The 25,458-nt window shown below is 40.0% G+C and overlaps 1 protein-coding gene across 2 annotated transcripts in view; it reads right to left on the bottom strand.

Annotated features, from left to right (window-relative positions):
• The window catches only part of HS6ST3 (heparan sulfate 6-O-sulfotransferase 3), a 272,962-nt gene extending 248,363 nt beyond the window's left edge, over positions 1 to 24,599 (bottom strand). The window contains exon 1 of one of the 2 annotated variants that reach the window (XR_010996601.1): positions 23,866 to 24,599. Coding sequence is in view for 1 of the 2 variants with exons in the window: in XM_068182476.1 (XP_068038577.1) it covers positions 23,866 to 24,398 (533 nt within the window). In the remaining variant the exon portion in view is untranslated. The remainder of the gene's footprint in view (positions 1 to 23,865) is intronic. The other variant, XM_068182476.1, reaches the window with a different exon arrangement.
• Positions 24,600 to 25,458: the final 859 nt, after the last annotated feature.

The following is a 25,458-nucleotide window of genomic DNA, read 5'->3' as shown; positions in this document are numbered from 1 at the left end:
GATTTCAAAATGTTGAAACACACAATACTGCTTCTTAGGTTTCTTTCCTTCTGACCATATTTCAACTTTTCCAAAATGCATCAAAGATATATTTAAAAAAGACATTAACTACAGATGCCACAAAAGATATGCAATTCTGAATTCAATGTCTGTAGTTAAATCACTCACATTGGATGTATAATGTGACCTTGAAATCATGAGGAATCAGTACTACACACCTTGTACAAATAGAAATGAATACAGTCCTAGAAAATCCACCAAGCTGAACTTCAGGGGATGGATTAGAAGAACAATCATTTTTCTGCCTACATATATACTACTATTAATATTTAAAATCACTTCAAAAGGGTAACTGGGCATGCAAAGTAATTTTTACTCATCCCCGGGGTTCTCAGAAGACATTCAGGGTCAAATAAGATACAGTCATTTAAATGCAGGTATCCAGTTCTGTTTCAGGCATCCTAAGGTAACGTCCCCCTCTTCCTCAGTCTCCAGGTTTTTCATGGAAATACACCAGGTCTAGATAAATGTGCATCTTCATCTCACCCACCAGCCAGTTCTACGTGCCTCCTGTACCCTAAGGGAACCAGAACTATCAGCTAGTGGACTAGGGGAATATCTTAAAACAAAAAGCCTCTCCACTGCCTGCCTTCAGCTCTGAAAATGGAATCCCCCCTTGAAGTTTGGCACCCACAACTTCCAGTCACTTTGAAAGAATGTTAGTTTGAAAAAGTTAGCAATTCCAGTATTATCCTCACTTAATTCTTCAAGCGATTTGGTTTCAATCTCGTACAGCCAGGTTTTCTTCCTTGCTTGGTGCTTCCATTATTTAGTTTATTCTCTTCCCTTAAGTGACTGACTCTGTTTTCACCTGAAGTACATTGTGCCGTCCCCTCTCAATCCTTCAACTGCCTTTACACTTAAAAAAAGCTATGTGCAACAGACCATTATCAGTGAGCAAGTGTACCTGACTCATTCCATACACAAAAAACGTAACACTTTTTAAAAACCTACGCATTCAAAGCATAATTTCCACTCACAGTCATCAAGGCACACGTATAATGTAAATATTGTAAAGCTGGCTTTCTTAGTTATGCCAAACAGAGACAAATAATTAATTTTTAAGAAGGCTAAACATTACAGCAACTGGGAAGATTAGTACTGATTTTAAGGGCAATAACAATTCACTCTTACTTCCTATCTTCAACAAAATAATCTTCCTGACCTTTAATGCATATCTGAAGATGTCTGTTCCTTTCCATAAACATTTGTACTGAAAATTATTAGCTCTTGAAATCATAATGCTATTCTTTGTGGTCAAAAGAGTAGATTACCATGAACATTAGTTCATCCTGTATTAAAATAAAAAAAAAAAAAAGAAAATGAACTACTGTTCAATATTTTGCTTTTTATAATCCTTAAAATTTCAGAAAAGCTATCTCATTAGCTAGTAGCTCAACAGTGATTTATTTTCTGCTGTATTCCATAAATAATGTCCAGCCACAGAGAACAGAAGGAAGTGATCTGACAGCTAGTTTTAAAAATAGATCAAACACATTTTATACAATTGTCTACAAGAAGAAAATAATTACTGCTATTATAAATCAACTAGACCTTTGAATAGTAGAAGCAAACCTTCCTCTGAAAAATTACTGATTCAAATTAAAAAAATTGTAGAAGGATACAAGACTTCATGTGGACTTCCAGCTACGCCATTCTAGCAGAATACTGTTCCATGTTTTACAATTACCAGATTAATAAAATAAATTAACCTAGAGTATTACAGTAAACATTGAAAAAAAAAAAAAAAACTATCTGAAATCTGTAGCACTCAAACAAAATACCATTACCCTTGCTTTCCAATGCAAATAAAAGATGGACTAAGCTCCCTTCCTGTTCACCATGTTCGCCACTTCCAGAAATTACTCTGTTGGAGAAGGCAGAAGATTTTGGTGCCAATATTAAAAAAAAAAGTCATTCTGGGTAGATTGAAGCACACACATTTTCAGATAAGGAAGAATTTTAATTGAATTTAAACAGTGGCATTGAGGCCAAAAGCCCCTCATAGGCCACACTCTTATTTGTTAAAGATTATCTTGCTGTTAGTATCACCTGAAAGTCAGAGAAATCTGATCCATTACCTATTTTAGTATTAGACTGAAAGCAGTCTAACACTGCCAGTTGCCATTCAGAAACTCAACAAAACATCTTAAATGGCAGATAACACTGCCTCAAAAACCGTAAATATCAAAATAGCTGGTCATTTTAGATCCTACTTGAAAGGATAAAGTTCTGAAAGAGTTATCAAATAATCTGAAGTCTATGGCTCTGTGATATCTCTGAAGTAGTTAGCTGAGTTTTTTTAAGAAGGGAGGGATAAACAGATCATGTCTTAAAATTAAGCAAGTCATTTTGATTAACTGGCAAATTATTTCTGGATCACTCGAAGATTTCTACTAGAAAGTGAGTATACCTCATATTGTATTAAGGAAACCTCCACAGTTCTTTATTTGCAAAGTTTTCTTTCACTGGTATCATCTGCAAGATCTCAGGGTGGCCTCTGAATCTTCATAGTACAAGCTGTAAGTTGAGTTAGTGGGACTGATTCCAGATGAAGCAGTCTGAAGCACTGAGATCAGTGGAAACAAGCAATAACCTATTTAAGACTGCTCAGTGAGCTGACCTCCCTATTTATTACTATTTCTCAATAGCAGAATAGGAATATGGGAAGCTATAGAGAAGCATCCATTCCATCTTCTCAAACAAGGATGCTGCTGACATCATGACTAAGTCTTATGCAACTATGGATATTAGCATTCTCTGCTACTGTAAGAAGTATCCAAAATAAAAACAAACAAACCAATAAAACCACTCTCTTTTAAGGAAAACATTTTTCCCCTTCATCCAACAGCCATAAGATACAAATGCAGGATATATTATTTGATAGGACTGCCCAACATATGTGACTGAATTGCCAAAGCAGGCACCAGGGACACTTATGCAATTGTAAATAAAACTCTGTGTGCGCTGGGGGAACACTTTGCCTACAGGCTAGGCAATAACAAAAAGACACATTTAGCATTTCCTAAATTAGAACAGATGAACTTTAGAGTTTCATTTACCCATGTCTATAAACATAAAAGGTTCTTAAATCCATATAAATTGGATTTTTTGTTTTTCTCAACTTGCTAGCATTGAAAAACTAGTCTCAGAACAGCAAGCAACTGTGTTAAAATAGTTATTCTAAAATACCTTGGTAATCGCAGTCCTCTTTCCACCAAGATGATATGCCTTGGTGTATCTTCAAAAATGAACATCAAATAACCTATAGTAAGGCTAATCTGCAAGACAATAATCATTCTCAAGCTTAAACAAAATGAAGTCTCAAGTCCCACAGTAAAGTGGGATGTAAACCTGCACTTAGGTTCTGTGTAAGTAGAGTATGATGTAATTAAGTTTACACCCACTAAGCTTATCAGTTAATTGCACGTTTTATCAATTCCTCAAGAAATTTAACAGAAAAGCAGTTGCTGAAGAAGCATTAGACATTCATACCATGAGCTGCAGGTACAAAATTTGCTTCTATTAATGTCAAATAAAGTTTTACAGTGTCATTATGCTATTATTATTTTCATCCAGAGCAGTCATGAATTATGGTGGTACATACTGCAGTGGAGAAAAGGAAATAAAGCAAGGGATTCCTCACCTGAGTTCCTAGGATGCACAAGAAAGCCCTGTACTATCACTGCAGCTCTGGAGCTGCTTTTCCACCTGCCCCTCCTTTGCTGTTCTCCCCACAGGCACTTCAGCCTGAGAGGCACACAGTACCAAACAGTATTTGAAAAATACTATTAAATCCTGTGTCTAGAGACAGGGACTAGAGAAGTACCAAACAGTATTTGAAAAATACTATTAAATCCTGTGTCCAGAGACAGGGACTAGAGAAGTACCAAACAGTATTTGAAAAATACTATTAAATCCTGTGTCCAGAGACAGGGACTAGAGAAGTACCAAACAGTATTTGAAAAATACTATTAAATCCTGTGTCCAGAGACAGGGACTAGAGAAGTACCAAACAGTATTTGAAAAATACTATTAAATCCTGTGTCTAGAGAGAGGGACTAGAGAAGTACCAAACAGTATTTGAAAAATACTATTAAATCCTGAGTCTAGAGACAGGGACTAGAGAAGTACCAAACAGTATTTGAAAAATACTATTAAATCCTGTGTCTAGAGACAGGGACTAGAGAAGTACCAAACAGTATTTGAAAAATACTATTAAATCCTGTGTCCAGAGACAGGGACTAGAGAAGTACCAAACAGTATTTGAAAAATACTATTAAATCCTGTGTCCAGAGACAGGGACTAGAGAAGTACCAAACAGTATTTGAAAAATACTATTAAATCCTGTGTCCAGAGACAGGGACTAGAGAAGTACCAAACAGTATTTGAAAAATACTATTAAATCCTGTGTCTAGAGAGAGGGACTAGAGAAGTACCAAACAGTATTTGAAAAATACTATTAAATCCTGAGTCTAGAGACAGGGACTAGAGAAGTACCAAACAGTATTTGAAAAATACTATTAAATCCTGTGTCTAGAGAGAGGGACTAGAGAAGTACCAAACAGTATTTGAAAAATACTATTAAATCCTGTGTCTAGAGAGAGGGACTAGAGAAGTACCAAACAGTATTTGAAAAATACTATTAAATCCTGTGTCTAGAGACAGGGACTAGAGAAGTACCAAACAGTATTTGAAAAATACTATTAAATCCTGTGCCTAGAGACAGGGACTAGAGAAGTACCAAACAGTATTTGAAAAATACTATTAAATCCTGTGTCTAGAGACAGGGACTAGAGAAGTACCAAACAGTATTTGAATACTATTAAATCCTGTGTCTAGAGACAGGGACTAGAGAAGTACCAAATAGTATTTGAAAAATACTATTAAATCCTGTGTCTAGAGAGAGGGACTAGAGAAGTACCAAACAGTATTTGAAAAATACTATTAAATCCTGTGTCTAGAGACAGGGACTAGAGAAGTACCAAACAGTATTTGAAAAATACTATTAAATCCTGTGTCTAGAGACAGGGACTAGAGAAGTACCAAACAGTATTTGAAAAATACTATTAAATCCTGTGTCTAGAGAGAGGGACTAGAGAAGTACCAAACAGTATTTGAAAAATACTATTAAATCCTGTGTCTAGAGACAGGGACTAGAGAAGTACCTCGGCTCTCCCTCTCCATTCCCTTCTCTACACTCAGGAGCCAGTCACTGTTAAATAAGAAAATTATAATCTACTCTGATTTTAATAGGGACAAAATCAGACTTGACCTACTTTCAACAGAAAAAAAAAACCTGAATGAGGTGTAATTAGCTTAAAATTTCTTCCTATGCACTTCCAAAATATTAAGGATTTTTTTTTGTAACAAGTTCTTCTCCACAATACACTTCTTACCTCTTCTCTCTAAACTACATCCACACATATGTACAGGAACAACATAAGGGGTGCAAAGGAATATGAGCTGACATAATTGGAATTAAATACCATCTTGATTGCTCTGATCAAAGTTACAAAGGAAAAGCAAAGGTCACTTAACAGCTGTAAAGAATGTGAAGTCACTGTCATTGGGGGAATACTGACAGTAAACAAACACTTACTTTCCTGTGTGTAACTGACATAAATGGTCCAGGACAAGCATGAACAGAAGCATGAAAAATTCACACTTAATATTATGCTAAAAAGAAAGAAATTCAAGTTCATCCTTTACAAAATTTGTTGTTTTCACTGTCTCATGAGGTTACAGCTTACAGCACACCATAAAACTCCCTGAAATTCATAAAATGCCATGTGGCAAAGACTAAACCAGCAGTTTGCAGGAATGAGATGGTAAAGAAAGGAGATGTCTTCCCTAAACACTGAGCACTCAGCCATTAAAAATATAGTAAAGAAGCACACGTGTGCCAGACAGGGACAGATGGCAAGTAGGGAAGCTACAGGGCAGCTGAGACTGACAGAGTTCTTGACAGCTTCAGAAAGCAGAACCACAGTCAAGCGTCAAAAGGTGACTGCGTAAAGATATTTTCTCAGGGACTCTGAGGAAAAATCTCAATATGCAAAATGCAGATTATCTCAAGCTGGGGAACCACTGCAAGGGAAGTATGAACAGGGCTTGAAAGGAGGACTAAGGAAAAGCCAGCACACTTGAATGACATGAAGCAAGCAGTAATTTGTTTTCCAGCCTAGTAACTAACTCTCCTTCACCCTGAAGTTTTCCTGGGTTTATCTGGTCAGGTTTTCTGCATTTGTTTTAACAAAGTCTTTAGATTCAGCGATTGAAAAGTTCAGTCCCTATGCTCGATATAAAAACAGAGATGTATAGGATGTATAGGAAGTAATTCCAACTAAGTGCACTGTCTGATTCAGGGTCCTAAGCTGTATTTCTGAATTAAAAAAAAAAATCCATCATATTTTAAAAAGCCTTGTAGTTGAAGATTTGAAATTACAATTTTCAAGAGCCAGTGTGGTTTATCTTAAAAATGCCAAATGAAAGTAAAGGATTTCTTTGCTTTATACATATTTAAGAACTCACAGGTAGTATTTCTAAGCATTGCTACCATATGTACCTGTTCTAAGAGCTGTACCACTAAATAAAAAGCTGTCAGAATTTTCAGATTCAGAACTTCAGCTGAAAGGGATTTACCATAGCAGATGTATCTAAGCACATCTTTTTATGCACAAGTACTTTTCATACCGACATCTCATCAAGCCAAAAATGCCTTTTCATTATGGAAAGGATTAAAAGGTGCATATACATGCAGCTCACAGAAACTTCACAAGAAGTTTACTGCATTCCATGATGATTACTTTGATTCAATGGATTTATAATCCATCTACTGCAGTGCAAGTGTCTGCAGGAGTCTGAGTGCTATATGGGCAATTAAGACCAAGAAACTTCAAGATGATATGATAAACCAAGTACCTGTAAAGGCATGAAAAAATTGGGGCATGCAGAAACTTGTCTCCTTACCTCAAGAGTTTGCATCTTATTCAGGCAAGTTACAAGGATTTCACTTCTACTATTTATAAACTGTTTCTCTATCAATGACTCTCAAAATGATCACTATAGTACAAGGAGTCCCTTAACGTACAAGTTTTGGATAGGCAACTGCTAAGAGTTCAAGGATTTGAGTTATTTCCAAAACCAGGAAAAATATACTAGGCTCACCTACTGTGAGTTTTAAAAACGGGGAAGAGTAGTTCCAACCATCTCCATTACACTTCACTGCCAAAATTCAGATCTCCTTCTGTTTCTCCTCTCCGCACACGCTCAGCTCTGAAAGGCCCAAGTCTCTAAGAAATACTCACAGCATTATTTACATTTGCTCTGAATCCACCACTGAAATCCACCTAAGATTACAACACAGTGCATCCCATGTCCTTCTTTTTCCCCTGCCAGTCCTCCCTCACACAAGCAAAAAAAAAAAAAAAATAAAAGGATGCCTCCTCTATGCCTTTCAAATATTTTAATTCCCATATCAAATTCACATTCCTTGTCTTGAGGTTTCCCATATTTCTAACCATGCCATTATCCTTAACTTTTTCTCCTAACTTTTCTTAACATAGGTGTGTCTGATGATCAACTTCTTCAACTGAATTTGTCACCTTTTTCTGTATCTTCCAAGTCACAATAAACAAATAAGCCAATAAACAAATCAACCATTTGTCACCAGGGTGCAATTTTCAAAGACTGAATTTCACTTAGATTTTGGACTATCAAGTCTAAAATCCTGGTTTCAGTGTACAATATAAACACTTAAAACCTCTTTGCCAGTAATAGCAAAAAAAAAAAAAAAATCAAAAAACCTAAACCAAACTAAAAAAAAATAAAATTACAAAAAGGTAAAGTGAGAACAGCAGGACAAACAACACTCAGCTCAGATATCAACCTTTTTTTTATACAACCAGCTTGAGCTCCACACCAAAAAGCCCAAATGAGACACTTGGCTTACTACCACTGCTGCACAAGCAGAGATAAAACTAGATAGTTTACAGCATGAATTTCTGCACAACTTTCAGTTACATCTCTGCAACACTGTCTTTGAGTATGAACAGTGACTGAATGCATTTTATTGTTGGAAAAAGTGCGTAGGCCATTAATCAGTTCTGAATAAAATAAAAAAAAAAAAAGGCTAAGCCTGCTCTAAGAGCTTTTCAGTAACAAGACACTGTTGCTGAACTTCTCATTCAAGAGATTCTTCTCACAATGGCATTCCAGATCTACAGGACTGATCTTAAGTGTTGCAAAAAAAAAAAAAGTGTATTATAAGATCTAAGAATAAATTTTTAGTTCTTCGTTTGGAATATTTTCTTAAGAAAAAAGTTTGAGAGCACACAAAGATAAATAATAGTTACTATTTTTATCTGAAGCATACTACAACCCCTCAACTTCCCTTGCAGACATGTTTTTGGACCTCTTTCTAGAGCCAACAACATTATTCAGGCATGATTTTCTATTATAAAAGCCACGTGGGCCTCCCACTGTGCTGTACCAGACAACAATCTACTAATTCTACTTCCTGTAATAATTTCTCCTAGTTTTCCATTGCAGATGCTAAGCTTATTGTTAAGTAGTAGGAGTCTTTAAAAATTACTTTCAATTTGTTCAAATGCTAAGTTTTAAGCAGAGGGTCACATCTATATTTACTAGTTTGGTTGTTTAATTCCTGAGCTCTTTTCAGTACCCATCTAGTTCTGGAAACTGGCACTTTTAAATACCATCTGGTTTATGTTTTTTTTTTTTTTTCATCCCCCCTTTTTCTTTTTAAGCTTGTTCCATAATTGCTTCTACCAGCTCTTCAGTTTGAAGAGAGATCCTTTGAAACATCCTCCATAATGAAAGGTTCCAATTCAGAACTTCTTCAAGCTCAAAAATAAACTTGGATACAAGAAGGAAGACAACAGATTCTTTTTTTGATAGAGCTTTATTTCTAGAGGATAGGAGAGATCATCTATTAGCCCTGTGCATTCTCCAGTGGACTTCTTGTTCACAGTGAGTTTCAAAGATATTAATTTTATACCTCCTGCAAATTGTTCCTCAAACACCTTTCTCAGCTGAATGTATGCATTCTTACCTTATACTGCCAGAAATTTATAAAGCTTTGTATTTTGCTCTTGCACACAAAACTTAACTTTTAAAAAATGTTGAAAATTGCTTTGTGTAACCACCTTTCACCCTGCTGTTAAACTATGTCATGCCAGTTTATTTTTGGCCTTACTATCTTTGTAGGTGCATACATTTCCTCCAACACTCCCACATGCATCTTCAAGTAGTTTCCATGCCACTTACAAGTATTTTCATACTATAAATTGTCTTTAATATGTTTTTTTAGTTTAAAGTCGTTTTATTTAAGAACAAAACTCCCAAAGCAGGGAATTTTCAGAGAAGGGGGTAGATGATCCTGTAAGACATGTAAATACATTTTACAGAATGACAGTACCACTTTGAACCAGATCCTGCACACAATGGTCAGAAGCACATACAAAACTGTTTCTCCCTCTTCTGGTTTGCAGACTAACTGCTCCATGAAATACTCACTAACTGTGTCCAGCAATTTAGTCTCCACATCAATCATTGCCTCAGCCACTGCTGCTGCCATGCAGGCTCCAGACTGAACAGAGAGCAATACAACCAGGAGGTTAGAAGAGAATGAAAGGGCTCCAAAGATGGGAAGAGAACAACCACACAATAAAGTCAGCTCGTGCGTGTTAACACACCACATTGCTCATGGGGCTCCAGGACTTGGAGTAACATCTATGATTTTTCATGAGCTGCTGTTTCTCTTGATTTCAAACCTGTGATTATTGAGAAAAGAAATAAGAATTCAGATACTAGATGTGAATTCAAGAAGTAGGAGGCAAACAAATCTGTATTAAAAGATAATGAGAAAGCATGTGCTAACTGCTTAAAATTAGCTCTCAAAAATTTGAAGCTAAAATTTGACTACTGAGATTGAACAAGCCACTGCAGAGCAAATACACCTGCCGAAAATTAGCTTGTCAGAGCAGTGTGCATTCCTGTGTCTTGTTGCAAACAGATTTGCAACAAGATTTGGATTTCCTTGCATATTGCTTCTCTCATGAAACGCCTTTTTCCTCGGTTTAACTCAGGGGTATCTCCCCCTCTACTGGTACCTAAGTTCTCCTCTTTATTTCATACATTTCCAGTCCCATCAAACCATCACCCTTTCTCCCCAGGTTACAGAAGCATTAACACCTCCCTCCTCTGCCTCTGTGGCAGGGGGATAAATCCAGGGCCTATCTGCCTTCCTTCACCTGCTGGGAAGGATTCCCCTTGATGCCTCAGATTTTAGCTTTTATGTTTTTTTGATTCTGAGCTGCTTTAGTGTGTAGTTCTGAGCTTCATATTAGGGCATAGTAAGCTCTCTTCACAGAGTAGGTAGACAAAACAATTCCTTCTCTAGCTGGGGACCAAGGACAAACAATCCAAATCTCAGGCCCAAGAGCATAAACAACGGTGGACTGAAGGGAGACAAACAAGAAGGATGGGACTTCATGGGCTAAAGCTGTAATGGGACAATTAACTCCAATATGCAAATGAACCAGGACTCACTTATAAAGTGGGACAGCCCGTGACCATTTTGGGTTCCATTTTGTGACCATTTTGGGTTCACCTGGGCTATAGCCCTGGCTGGGCTCTTGTGCTGCCCAAGGTGGATCCATTGCAGCCTTCTAACAAATACCTACCTTATTCTTTAGCTCCATCTAGCCTCTAAGTCAGCCTTCACTCCTTCAGCAAGAGAGCTTACTATCCCCTAAAATGAAGCTCAGAGCTACACAGTAAAGCAGTACAGAATTTGAAAAATAGAAAAGCTAAAACCTGAGGCATCACCCTGCTCCTGCCTCAGGATGAAACTGGTGTCTCACACTGCAGAGCTGGGTTTCAGTACTGCCATCGGACAGTTACTGGGAAAACAATATTTTTCTGCTAACACTGTCCACAGTAAGCTTAAATACCTTCTTCTCCAAGTCATTGCAAAAGTAAAAGACTAGGGTATGTGCTATTGAGACAACTTGCAATTGTTTAATCCTTTATCCTAGGACAAACTGAACACAAATCAAAAAGAACTAATTATAATAGCCTTTGAGCAGCAGCTTAAGGGAAAAGACAGAAACACTGAGTTATACAAAAATGCATCTCTTCAATCTCCTGGCTTTTCAGGTAGGAGGAAAAGACAGTTATTTTTTCTTATCTGCTTCTGTGTACTGCTAGGAAAAGAGAGAACAATAAAAGAAAGAATTTAGGATAGATTAAACTGGTCATTTCTGGTAGCTCTTGCAAAGCCAAACAGCTAAAAGACCCTTTGAACTTCGACGTGGCAGACAAGCTCAAGAGCTGATTCAAGCCTGCAGCGCGCTGAACACGAGCAGAGAGGAGCACTACTCCAACCAGCTCATTCTGTATGCACAGCAAGCAAGTACAATGCAAAGGGGATGTGAGCCACACAAGAAAAACATAGAAAACAAAGGCAAAAGAGCTGGCAAGATAGAAAGGACAGAAATGTGGGAGAGTGAGCAACACCAGGCTGCCAAGAAGGTAAATCAGAAGTGTAGAATGTGACCTGAATAATACAAGTAGTAAGTATCTTTACAGAAAAAAAGATTTTAAAAAAGTCATTGTGAAAAATAGATCTTTCATATTCTTCATGTTCTTTTAAGCTCTTCTGCTATCCATATATACAGTACAATGGGAAAATCCTTTAGGCATATATATAAATTTACCTCCTGAAAGGATACACAACCTGCAATTTGGCTTAAAATATTCATGCAACTCCAATGACTCTCTTGCTAATGAAGACTTCCCAATTCACCTTTTTCTGTATTTTGTTTGGGTTTATGCTTGATATTTTCATTGAAACTACCTGATAATGTTCTGGAATACAAGTAGTAGAGCATGAAACAAGAATGATAAACTTCTAGCATCCTCACTGCTCTCCTAATCAAAGCCACAGCTCTGTGTGGCCACATTTAAGCTTACCAGTCAACCTGTAAGTCAGATGCAGTCCATCAGTTTTCCTATTACTCTACTGCAAGGCCCAGCAGCCATTTAGATGGCTGGTACTGACCCATATCACAGTGGGATTCTTTATCCCATTGTCAGGCATCTGGCAATTTAATCAAAATGAAAAGAGGTATAGATAGAAAGTAATCTGCACAAGTCAGGGGCAGTGCTGCAAAATTCAACATACAGTAACATGGTTCTGGGGAGCAAAACAAAGACTTTGCTGAAGAAGGAAACGTGTTAGAGAGGGCCTGAGCTGTTTAGAAAAAGTAATTTCAGTGACTCCTTTCATTTAGGCAACTAAATTCTCAGTTTGGAGGAAATCCTTGCAATGGGTGTTTTCAGGCTTTAAAGGCCTGACGAAAAGGCATGACCACTTTAACACAACTGAGCTGAAGCTTGCGACAAAAGTCTGTCTTGAAAACAGGGACTTTAAACCTTTACTTCATGTAAGTAAAGTGTTAAGCAGTAAAAAACAAAGATGCACACACGAACTAACTGAGATCACATCTTCTGAATCTTTTCTGCTTGGCACTGTAAAGCCTATATAATCCACTTGAAATAAATGCAAAGTTCTTCGCCTATATATTTGCTGCTTTTTTTTTTTTTTTCTGGATTCTGTATTTGCCTACAGAAGCTTTGCAACTCGCCCAATAAAATCTTGCATATATTGAGAGTTCAGTCCAAAAATTCAGGGGATAAAAGGCAAAACAGGTATGTTCCTTCATTACAAATTCTGGTAAGTTATCGCATGTTAATACATGAAAAAGTTTTACACTATCACTTAACTGGGAACAGTTTAATAACATTAGCACTGTAGATGGAAGTTAGATCTCTGAAGAACACCATCTGCAATATGAATATGGAAACTATAAAAATATTAGCTTTATGGATAAAAATAATTTGAGGAAATGGTTGACTCAACATATCCTGAAATAAATAAGTATTTAAGATGACAAATATGTGACTGCCTCTTACTTACTGAACTGCGACTCAAGTTCTAATTTACCTACTAAAACCAATTTAGTAAGAAAAAAATGTACCCTCCCAGTCACCAGAGAAACATACCATCCCATTCTTACCAGAAATGTCCAAAGGAAAATATTTTTTGTAATACATGAGCGATGCCAACTTTACACTGGATGTCACAGAAGCATCACAGCCCATTTAAAAAGTTATTGCTGTAATAAATTGTTTCTTCCAACAAATTAATGCAATGTCCAGTGTGAAAAAAAAAAATCATTGCATATATATCCTTCATTTATTTAATAAATACAGCTTCTGAGCCTGTTCCAGGAATTCTCAAATTGAGGAACAAGGAACAGTTAAAATACTTATTTCAACACCTTTTCATGTTGCAGCATCTCCTCCATTGTAATCTTTCTTCCCAATTTCCATAAATAAAAACCAAACTGTACACTTAGCTTCAAGAAGGATTCAAGGAACTACACGCTGGTGAGTCTCATCTCCAACCCTGGAAAGGTGATTGAGCAAACTCCCCTGGAGCAGTGGATGTTGTTTGCATTGACACCAGCAAGGATTTTGCCATGGTCTCCCACTGTGTTATTTGTGGCATGCTGATGGGACGTGGGTACTATACAAAATCCAACTGGTGGCTGATAACTTGTGGTGTCACTCAAGAACTGTCAGTGATGCCCATGGTGTTTAAAACTCTCTTATTAATGACCTAGATGGTAGGACAAAGACTACCAAGTCATAGTCTACTAGTCAGCAGGTTCAGGGGTAACCCCACACTGGAGACCTGTGTTGATGAGAAACTCATGAAGATCAACCATGGTAAGTGATTTTCTGTGAGAGTGGTAGGACTGAGAAGCTGTGGACTACCTCTGAAAGTTTTCACGGCCAGGTTGGACAGGGCTTTGAACAACCTGCTCTAGTGGAAGGTGTCCCTGACCATGGCAGGCAGATTGGAGCCAGATGATCTCCAATATCCCTTCCAACCCAAACCATTTTATGATTCCGTGATTCCATGGAAAAGAAAAAACTCACTCCTGTGGTGAAGTAACACACAAGACAGGCCGGGCATGCAGTGGACACAGCTCTACAGAAATAGATCTGGGGCTCCTGGTGGACACTGTTGAGTAACAGCCATCAAAGAGCACCCTTGGGAAGTGAAGCAGGCTAGCCAAGTATCGAGCTCTGCTGGCAGGAGCGACTAAGCAAGCTGGGGCAAGTGACTTCCCCTCACACCACCTTTCAGCACTGGTAAGACAGCACCTGGATTGATGTGTCTGATTTTGAGCTCAGCAATAAAAGGCAGACCTTGGTAGAGTGGGACTGTCAGCAGAGGGCCACCAAGATGATGAAGGGGCTGGGACACACAACACATAAACAGTCGCCAAGTGAGGCTTGCTCTGTCTGGGGACAAGGCAGCAACCAGGCAGACCTCATCACTCTACTCAATTTTCATTTGGGAGTAAATAGAAAAGTCATAACTTGACTCTTTTAGATGCACACAGCAGTAAGACAGGAAGAAACCAACACAATTTGGAGAATGGAACATTTCTGGAATATTTCTGCTAGCTGAAGATAAAAGCTCTTTTTCCCATGAGGGTGGCCAAACACTGCAAGAAATTGCTCAGAGACCCTGTGGCACCATCATCCCTGGAGTTACTCAAAGTTTCTGGGCCCAAAACAACCTGCACTTATTAGCCTGATTTTCAGCAGGGTTTTGAGCTACATGACTGACAGTGGTCCCTTACTACATAATTCTATAATAAATACAAATGACTTGTAGTAGAAAACAACATAAAATATTTCATTACTCTTCTCATCTAAACCTTGTTATGTCAGCAACAGAAATGACCTAGCTTTAGCCTGATAGAGGTGTTTCTGGCATGAAAACAAAGGTTTTGCAGTTATAATAGTTATTCACCACTTACACTGGGAACTTCTTGGAAAATAATGGTCCTACTCCTATCACTAAAAATTAAAGTATAGTTAAATGATGAAAACTACACCTGACAAATCTGTTAGGGATTTACACTGCTGGAGCTGAAGGTACTTAATTTATTATTTGGCTCTCTTATTACAACACTTACCTAAAAATAAAATACCTATGTAGAACAGGAGCTCAAACTACCTAGTACTTGAAGTTTTTCACTACCTCTGTATCTTTCACTTCCAGCAAGCATAATAGGAACATATGGAGAGCTTTAAATCCTAAACCACTTGTATTGGAAAACAACCAAACTTTCAAATTGCATCATTTTGATCCTTCCTTGACCTTGCAAGACTGCAGAGTTATTTCTGCTCCTTGCTCTCTCCTGCTCTCTTTCAGACTTCACTGTCACTTGAGGCTCACACTGCTTCTCCTCTTTCTTCTCTTCCTTGGAGGAGCTCCTCAAGCAAAGACCAACAGTTGCTATTCCTCCTAACCCCACATTCTCAGACAAAGCCTGTGTGCAAAGATACATGAAAATAAAGTAAAAAATTGCAAGCAGACACTATTAAGTATGCAAATACACAAACACTGAGATACAAATGTATTTCCCACTTACACAAAAGCCAGCTTACAAATCAAATGGAAATCTGTAAGTCAGCAAGTTCTTTACACTGATATCATTAGAATTTACATGAGAAATAAAAAATAATTGCTATTTTTTATTAGTGTATTTTGAAGTGCTTTATTTCACTGACCTCACTTTCAATTTAATTTATTTGCAGAAAGTAACTGGTGTCAGAGATGTCAGCTCCTCCACACACATCCCCTGAAGGGACCATTTCCTTCCAGTATCAAAGAGCATAATGTGGCAAGACTTCTAATCAATATCAAGTTACTTCACAGGACAGGAAATATACTCTCAAGTCAATTATGACTATCATTGTTTGTTCCATCCTTTGGAAACTGAAGTTGCATCTGCTCATTGCTTTCCCCATCCCAACATTATTCTTCATATGGCATTCAAAGTTCATCCACTACTATGCCAGTATGTTTGTAATTTCCTTTGAGATTTTAAACACTCAGAGCCACAGTCCACCCTGCATGACCCTGTCACTTTTACAACTGACATATAACTGTATTAGTGTATTAGTACACAGAACTGTATCACATTTACATGAAGCATTTTCTAACAGATTAACAATTCATAAAGTAAAAAAAAGGGGGGTTAAGACATTAAGTTTAAACACTGTTTTTTCTGAGATGACTTTAAGCTGTGGGCCACGCTCCAAATCTTTTTAGAAGTACACATAAGACCACCTAAGTATAAGCTTCACAGCAGATTCAAAATCCTAATAGGTGCTATCGTTTCAAGAACCCATTTTATACCTTTCCAGTCAATACATATTGAGATCTCAAGCACTGACCATGTAAGAGACCATAAGTACTTCAAGACTTATTGATTTTGCTACTCTAGCAATTTCTCTGAAAGAAGATTCATGCCATCTCAAACAAAATCCCTAAACACTTCTCTTAAGTTTGGCCCCTTAAAACAGTAGTTGTTTCAGGGCTGAATAACTGTAACCTAGCGGCTGTCCAAATGAGACTCTTAATTCATGCAATTAGCCTCCTACACAGTGTTTAAAACCTTGCTCAGCAATAATAGAGCTTTAAAGGGACTTAAAGTTACCTCCTGAAGCAACTGGGAACATTACATCACAGACATTTGGGTTATAAATACTTCCAGAAAACAGGCAGCCAGTTGAATCCAATACTAAAAATATGAAAGAATGCAGGCTTCTCCTTGCTCTCATTGGATCTCATTCTGCACAAACAGCAGCAGAGGCTTTACATTATATATAAGCTTGATTCACTGCCATGGCTTCACCAAACTCTAGGAGGAGATGCTTTACTCTTGCTTACTTAGAAATTAAGACATTGCAAACTGTCAACACACCTGAAGGGAGAAATCATTCAGTTCAACGAGATCTTTACACTTCCATTCAGCTTCTTTGTGATCACCAGAGCTGAGCTGGCTGAGGGTTTTTTTCTTCTCCACAAAGAGTTCTCAAAAAAAAAAAAAAAACTCCACAAGCAAGCTTACAATTTTATTCCTATTTTTGCCAATGGCTGGGTCTACAGATCTGATCCATGTAATGGCATTCCACAGCAACTTTTCCCATTCAAAGAAACTTTTCCCATTCTGCCTCAAACCAATACATATCCTAATGCTCTGTAAGGATTTAAGCAATAGCCTACTCAAGAGGATGATAAATTAGGTAGCTGGTTAATAGAAATGTAAAAAGCATCATAACATGAGAAAGACAAAACAGCTGCTGTGTCTTATAACACTGTACAGCCCTAGGGGATGCTCCCAACACTTCCACTCTTTTCTTCTCCCACAGGACTTCTCTGCCTGGCTCCTGCACAAAAAAGAGAATAGCTGCTGCATTGTAAAGAAAACCTTATTAGACAGCTTATTTTCCAGAAAGAAATGCCAGAAAAACGCAAATTTGCTTGGATAAATCACAAAATTCTCTTCCAGCCAACTAGACCTGCAGTTCAGGTGATCATTTTCATAGCATGCACCTTCCTGGCCCAAAACTTACTCTGTTCCAGTTATCCATAAATTACAGTGATGGATGAATAAGAACTATCTGTTCCCACTTGAAATAGTGCTGACCACTCTTTTATCATTCCTGGCAATTAACAGTAAACATGAGTTCTACTAATTTTTTGTAGGCAACTTGCTGAGATTTATAGCAGTATCTTCAAAAGTCTGAAGACAAGGCTTGTCTTTGGGTAAAAGATTTTCAAGGTTGTGACAACCTTGATGCAGAAAAGTTCTGGTACATCAATCATTTGTCTGCTATTCTGACAGGGGAAAACTCACAGGTGACACATACAGGGCAGAAGTAGTTAAGGATAGTTGCTAGTTGTTGCCACAAGTCCTAGACAAGTTGTCTGCAAACAAATAGAAGAAAATTACAGCACTACTATCTCAATCAATTTGGATTAAAACAGTCTAATTTGCTTCTAAAATACAGCAATTGACTTAAAATAGGAACATTAGAAAGAAAATGCTTTAAAAAAAAAAAAGGACAACTTTAGGCAAAATTTCCAATTACTCCCATAAACCAAAAAAAAACAGTCTAGGAAAAAAAATATGATGTGTCAAGGGCAGAATTCCCTGGAAAGCAATTCTGAGAGTTATCAAACAGAAGATTTATTACAAAGGGATTTCATTTTATTCAATGTTTGCATCAACAACATGGATGCTGAAAACAAAACCATTTTTACTAAATGTGCCAATGATGAAAAGCTAGGAAGGAAAAAATTTAAATCAATTTTGCAAATGAAGGAAATTGACAGAAGGGGAACGAAATCCACAGGGGATGAGCACAAAGCTCCTACAAAAAGACAATGGAAAATATAAGTAATAGTCTATAATAAAATGAATCATGTCTAAATCCCAAGCTGACAGTCAATGTCAGGCAACTGCAAAATGGTAAATATCAGTGAAGTGTACAACCACAAGCACAACTTTCAGAATAAGCCAAGTAATCTTTTCTGGCCCATTTTGTACTACACTTTAGAGACGAAACATTGTACTCCCACCGAAACACCGCTTTTCAGGAGAACAACTGACACAAACCCAAAGAGTAGGCCATTCTTTGTGTTCTTCCAATAAGGACAGGGTGAATTGGATTTGGTTACTATTTAAGCAGGGCAGCTTGAAAGAGGGCTTCCTAAGAAGCAAAGTACCCAGAAGGCTACAGCAGAGAAATCGAGATCAATTTGTTCTCAGGTTCACAAAAGACAGAAGATGCAACGGGCTTAAAATTGAAGTTAACAAGATTCACACTAGGCACTTGGGGAAGACAACACCACTTTTCAATTTTAAGGACAATGAAACCCTTGAGCAGATTACACTGGAGACAGGTAATGAAGTAAAAAACCCACAGTCACTAGCAGGAGCACAGGAAATTGTTTAGTCTTTGTTGTTCCTTACATTTATTTAAAAAACTATATAGAGTTTACTGGCTCCAGCACTCATTTCAGCAGAAGATACTAAGGTACAATAGCAAATTTGTGCTATTTTTCAGTTTAAATATTTGTGACTTTTTAGTCTCTTCTCTCCACTATCTTCAGCATAGTCCTATTTTCCAATTAACACTCTTACATTTTTGTGATGATCAGTTACCACGCCTGCAAAGATCAGAGTCTGTCTTATTTTTTATTTTAGCTAGAGCTTAAAAAACACACAATAGTCAAATAAAGGAATGCAAAAGAAGGAAAAGGAATTCCACTAATATTTTCTATTCAACTTCCCCATTTCAGGACTTATGGGTTTACTGCTGAATTACACTTCCACAGAAAAATGTTGCATATGGTAAGTTAAAAAGGACAAGGAAATAAAGAATATAATGGAAGTGAATTAATGAAAATCAATAGTTTTGAAGACTAAACTGCATTAACAATAAAGCTTATGGGGTTTACACAACTTGACTGATTTCACTTTTCATATTAGAAAATTAGACAAAACTTTCTATAGAGTGTTCTTTCAAGTGTGTAGTTTAAAGGATTGCCTTCCTAGTTTAGTCAAACTTCAAATGAACAATAATGAATAATTATTAATTATACTGCAGGCATCATCAGCAAGGGATAAGAATTGCCTTGATCAGGACTACTCAGGTTCTCTCAACCCTTCCTCCATAGAGCAGAGAGGCAAAGCAAGCCCTACCTCACACCCCAAGGATTACCTGGTAACCTAACAGAGGCAGACAATCTGTTTGGACAATGTCTCTGCAATATTAGATGTGGAACTCTTCTTCTCTAGTTTTAGACACAAAGTCCCAGTTCACTATTCTAGTCTTTCCCTTGTTATCGGTGAATGGAAGAACTGGCCCTCCAGAAGACAATTCAGCAGGTCTCAGACATGTCTGAGACCATTAAAAGGGTTGCCTGTGTTACTGTATTTCTCCACACTGTCTGCAGAGGCAGCCTAATGTCACTCAGAATTGACACCAACTCTTCCCTGGCATACCAGGTTAGACATCTCACAACATTTCTCTTCCCATTCTTTCCTCAAGCACTGTTGGGCTAAGGGTCCACAGTCTCAGCTTCTTGGCACCTATGAAGGAAAGCCAAGTTCTGGGGCTGGAGGTGAACACAAGCATCACCAACTTCAATGGTTGCATCGCACAGAGGGCGATGCAAATGCATAGAACACTTTCTTTAAAAAGAAATGTTTTAATTAAAGAAAAAAATGGTACTATCCAGATAGTAACTTTTGTAAAGGTGAAAGCTACACATTAGTATGAAAAACTAATAGCTTGCCTCTGTAGACACTTAAAACAGGCATTTTAGCAGAAAATCTCACATCCTGAAAATGAAAACATATGCAAATGTTTGAAGAAATAAAGTCTACAGTTTTTGTCTTGGTTTGGTTTTTTTTTAAAGTAATGTCATTCAAAAGAATTACTTTGTTTTCTAACAAAAGAGACAGTTCTACTACTTCACAGTAGCATCCAATACATTAACAACTTCCATTCTTAAGCTGGGACAAGGCACACCATACCATTAAGTCCCATAGAGGTAAAAGGCCATGCTGGCACTTGGGCTTAAAGAAGTTCAGATTTCTGGAGCACAACGTCAGCTTTTGCCCCATGTTCTATCTTGGGTCCTGAGACTTCAAAACTCCAACATTAGGAAGAGGAAAATCTAAGACAAATTCTCTTCAAAACCCTCATGTGATTTAAACACATTGTCCATGAAAGAAAAAAAAACTGAGGAGAGGTCGTGCTTCACAGGTCTTCCAGGACCTTCACCATGACCATCCACTCCTTATCAGCTAGCCCCTTCCCCCATGAATTCTAATTATAGTTTCTTCATGAAATCTTCTGAAGATCTGTTTTTAAAGGTAGGACTTAATCTAACTTACACTATTTTTAGCCCTCTAAGAAACAAATGTTCACTATCATACACTAAAAATCCTTTATTGCCTCCATGTAGTAGAAGACAGACTGCATATACAGGGATCTGAAAGAAGAGATTATATTAACACCTGCTAGTGGAGAAACAAACAAAAAATCTGAAGTTCCCATAACATCTTAACTGCATATATGCTTATATATATATATATATATATATATGCTTATATATATATAACTGCTTATATGCATATATGGCATAGGAGTTCAAACACCTTGGTAGCAGATCCCTAAAAGTTTGTCCAGCCAGCCACAATGAAAATCCATTGTCAGATATTTAACCAATTTAGGCTAATTTCCTGACACCATAGCTGGAAGGCAGAAAAGTTGAGCTATTCAAGGAAGTCTAGTGCTTCAAATACATGCAGAAGTCTTAAAGGAAGACTTAAAAATATTCAGTATGCTTTACATTAGACTCATATGCTCATTTCTTGCCTATTTTAGGTATTCTGTCTCCTCAATTCTCCATTCAGACATTAAAAAAAATACTTAGATGCATGCCTCTAATAGTACAGCAAAGTAGCTTGGGCTTGATTCCAATTTCACCAGGAGCAAAGATATTCACAGCAGTGAAAATCCATACTTCAGGATTATTTGATTGCTTTTAGAGTTCCTTGAGAAGCAGAAGTCAAGCTACATGGTTATAATGACAAAACAAAGGGAAAAATATAAAGGTGTCTCCTAGCACAGGTTATAATACAAGAATGAACGAGTATTAGAACAATGCAATAAATTATTCACAGCGCTTTCCTCATTTATGTAAAGACAAATCAAGAAGTACAATCTTACACTAGCTAAATAATCCACTAATTAAACAAAATCAGTAACCGAAAAATTCAGAAAACAGTGTTCACCTATAATAGTAAAGTATCACTACATGTGTTTTTTCAGTCAAAGTAATTACTAACTATGCACTGAATAACCACTATGACTGGCTGTGTAGTTCAGCTTGAAGTTTTAAATTTACCTAATACAAGAATGGTTTTCTGTAATAGTACTGAAGCCACTACTCCAGTTTTATTGCCCATTGGTAATCTTTGCAACTGAATTTAGCACTCAGCTGTTTACCTACTAATTTTCTTCACGAGAGAGAAAAAGTGGGTTTCACTGGCAGATTATGTATTTTCAGGCATTTTTACAAGTATTACTCTTCCTCCTCCCCTCCCTTTTACATTGCAAGTTTTTTGAATATTCCTTAAAGCTCTACAGCTATCACCAAATTATTTTGTCCTTGAAGACATTAATAGCATTTCTCTTCCATCAGCAAATGCATACACTTCATATTCAGCTAAAGGTAATTCATACAATTTTATGAAAAAAGATTAACAGTATTCTGCAAGTACAGTCCAAGTCCAAAAGCATCCACAATAAATTCAAATTATCCTGATTGGAGTCTTTCCAAATGCAACTAGCTTTGCTGCATGGGAGGGCCTTTGATGTTCACACCAAATAACCTTCAAATTGTTCAACAACAGCAATAATCAACTATTGTCTTGATGAATAAACCCTGTGAAAATGTGCCCATGAATGTCATGGAGTATACCTGTTAAGTGACAAGATACAAACCACAATGTGTAAGTGATTCTGCTGAAAATTTAAAGTTTGTGGACTCATAAAATCAAAATAGATACTATTATGAAAAAAACTGCAAGGTAGCTGTCAAACTATATAACTTTTTAAAAAGGTATTCTTCCTATATTCCCCTTAATATTTTACAGAGTTGAAGTTACAATTATTAAAGTGCAGAGGTTCAAGCGTGAATTCAGCTCACAACTCCTTAAAATACACGTCCAAAATCAATCAAACAGAGACAGGTTCTAATGCCAGCCTGAATAATCTGACTGAAACGTGAATAAATCAGAACAAAGATTAAAACTTAATGCATCACCTAGAAGTATCTCTTACCAAGAGAAATCACCCATCTGACAATTATTCCATGTTTAGAACAGGCAAGACCTTTCACAAGACCCAACAAAACCACACTACAACACGCAGAGAGACAGCATGCACGCAGAATTCCCTTTTCCACTGTCATCAGGTCACCAAAGGGACATTCACAGTGCGATTTTTGCCAGCACCGCGTTCCCTGCACGGAGCCGGCCACGCACGGTCTCCCGACTTTGAGCTCGCACGGAGAGCGAGCGGTCAGGACAGCAGGGGAAGCACAGACCCTGCCTACGTGCCACGCGAAACACGGGTGAAAAAGAGTTTAAGGGCTTCTGGATACTTGGAACTCCGCGAGTTACAACATTCAGCAGCTGCAACGATCCATCAGATTCTGCAGAGGCACTCTTCTTGCTGCAGAAGAGTGTAGTGATTTGTTAAGGACAAGTTTCGAAAGGACAAACAGGAGAAACTTGCGGGAGCAGGAGCGGAGTTTCTCTGGCGCTAACCCGTACAAAAGGCAGCTGCGTGCGCGGCATCAGCACGAATTTGAGGCAAAGCGAAAGCATCACAGGAACACACCGGGAAGGCAAGAGCCCAGAGCGAAAGCTTCACAGGTAACACACCGACACACCGGGAAGGCAAGAGCCCAGAGCGAAAGCATCACAGGTAACACACCGGGAAGGCAAGAGCCCAGAGCGAAAGCATCACAGGTAACACACCGGGAAGGCAAGAGCCCAGAGCGAAAGCATCACAGCTAACACACCGGGAAGGCAAGAGCCCAGAGCGAAAGCATCACAGGTAACACACCGGGAAGGCAAGAGCCCAGAGCAGAACGTCCCCCGGAACACCAGCCTTGCCCCGCCGTTTGTTTCTTACTGGGGACGGCAGCGGACAATTCTCGCCCAGGGGCCGGGGAGCGGGACCGGCTGCCCGGGCGCCTTCCCACGGCGCGGGGGAAGGCAGGCTCCGATTTGGAGCATCTGAAAAGCAGGCACTGACCTGAGGGTGCGGTTGCCGGCGCAGCCGCGGCGCTCCATGGCGGCGGGCACGCAGCTGGTGAGCTCGGTCCAGTCGGCGTGCAGCCCGCAGCTCCAGCCGGTGGAGAAGCGGGAGAAGAGCCAGGTGTCCTTGTCGCCGCCCGGGCGGTGGCAGGCGCACTTCTTCTGCCCGGCCCGGCAGTAGCAGGGCTGCTCCAGGTGGATGTTGCGCACCAGGTGCCGCCCGAAGGTGGTGCCGCCCGTCTTCTGGATGTGGAGGAAGACGATCACGTCGCGGCCCCGCATATCGAACCGCACCCGCCGGCACAGCTCCCCCCGGGCGAACGGGAACTTGGCCGCCAACCGCGGCATCGCCGCAGCCTCCTCCTCCTCCTCCCGGTCCTCCGGGCCCCCCCCGCGGCGGGCGGCGGAGGCCGGCGGGCGGCGGGGGCAGGCGGCGCCGGGGCAGGCGGGCGACACGTACTGGTAGACGATGAGCAGGAAGAGCAGCGCCAGCAGCGGCGGCAGCAGCCACCTGTTGAAGCGCTCGTCCATGGCGGTGCGCGGGGGCAACGCGGCGCGGGATCAGGCGCTGCCGGCCGCTGCCGGGGCGGCCGCCCCGCTCGGATCCCGCAGCCGAGGGGCGCACTGCTCCCTCCCCGACGGCATGGTCCGGGCAGGCGGGCGACCGCGGCTCGCTCCGCTCAGCCCAGCGCGCCGCGCCGCACTCTGCCCGAGGCCATCCCGCGCCCGCTGCTGGGGCTGGGGCTGGGCGCCGAGCGCCGTGCCCGGAACGCGCTGCCCAGCGGCGGCCGCACAGCTCCGATCCCGCTCCCGCTCCGCCGCAACTCCAGCCCAAACACAGCGCCCGGCTCCCGGCGGGGCGCGCCCCGCCCCCGCCCGCCGGCCAATCGCGGCCGCGCCGGCCGCCCAGCCGGCCAATGGGCGGGCCCAGCACGCCGGCCCCGCCGCCAATGGGAGCGCGCGGCGGCCCGGCGGGGGCGGGGGGAGCCGCCCCGCGCTCCCCTCCAGGTACCGGACCGGGACCGGCCGCGCGCGGGGCGGGGGCGGGGCCGGGAGGCGGCAGCAGCCAATCAGAGGGCGGGGCGGGGCCGCTCCCGGTGCGCGGGGCCGCGCGGAGCCCCGCGGCTGCCGGCCCTTTCCCGCGGGGCTGGCGCCGTTCCCGCGGGCACGGCTGCCTTTGGAGCCCCAAGTGCTTCATACAAGGGGGTCGGACGGCGCCACCCCACAGATCAACTAGCGGTAGCTGGTACGCCGCGTTGCTGGTTCTTGCTGTGTTCAGAGCACCAAGTCCCAAACCGTGCACCCCCTTTGCAGAACGCTTTTACTGCACGAGGCAGTAACAGCGGTTCCCCAGCAGCGCGGCTGCTACATTAAAATGTCAAAAGGTTACTTTTCAATCCCTTTCATGTATTTACAACAATCCGCATCCTAAAACTGTGTTGTTTTCCCTACTGAAAATTACCTTTTTTTTAAACAGACATTCAAATCTTTAGCCTGCAGATCACACACAGCGGATTTTTTCCAAAAAACCCCACTGTTTTGCCTGAAGTGTGCTCCCCATAATATTAAAACTCTGTTACAAACACTTCAT

Source organism: Anomalospiza imberbis, chromosome 2 (assembly GCF_031753505.1).
Source record: "Anomalospiza imberbis isolate Cuckoo-Finch-1a 21T00152 chromosome 2, ASM3175350v1, whole genome shotgun sequence".
NCBI classification, from domain to species: domain Eukaryota; kingdom Metazoa; phylum Chordata; class Aves; order Passeriformes; family Viduidae; genus Anomalospiza; species Anomalospiza imberbis.
This window is presented reverse-complemented; position numbering and strand designations above follow the sequence as displayed.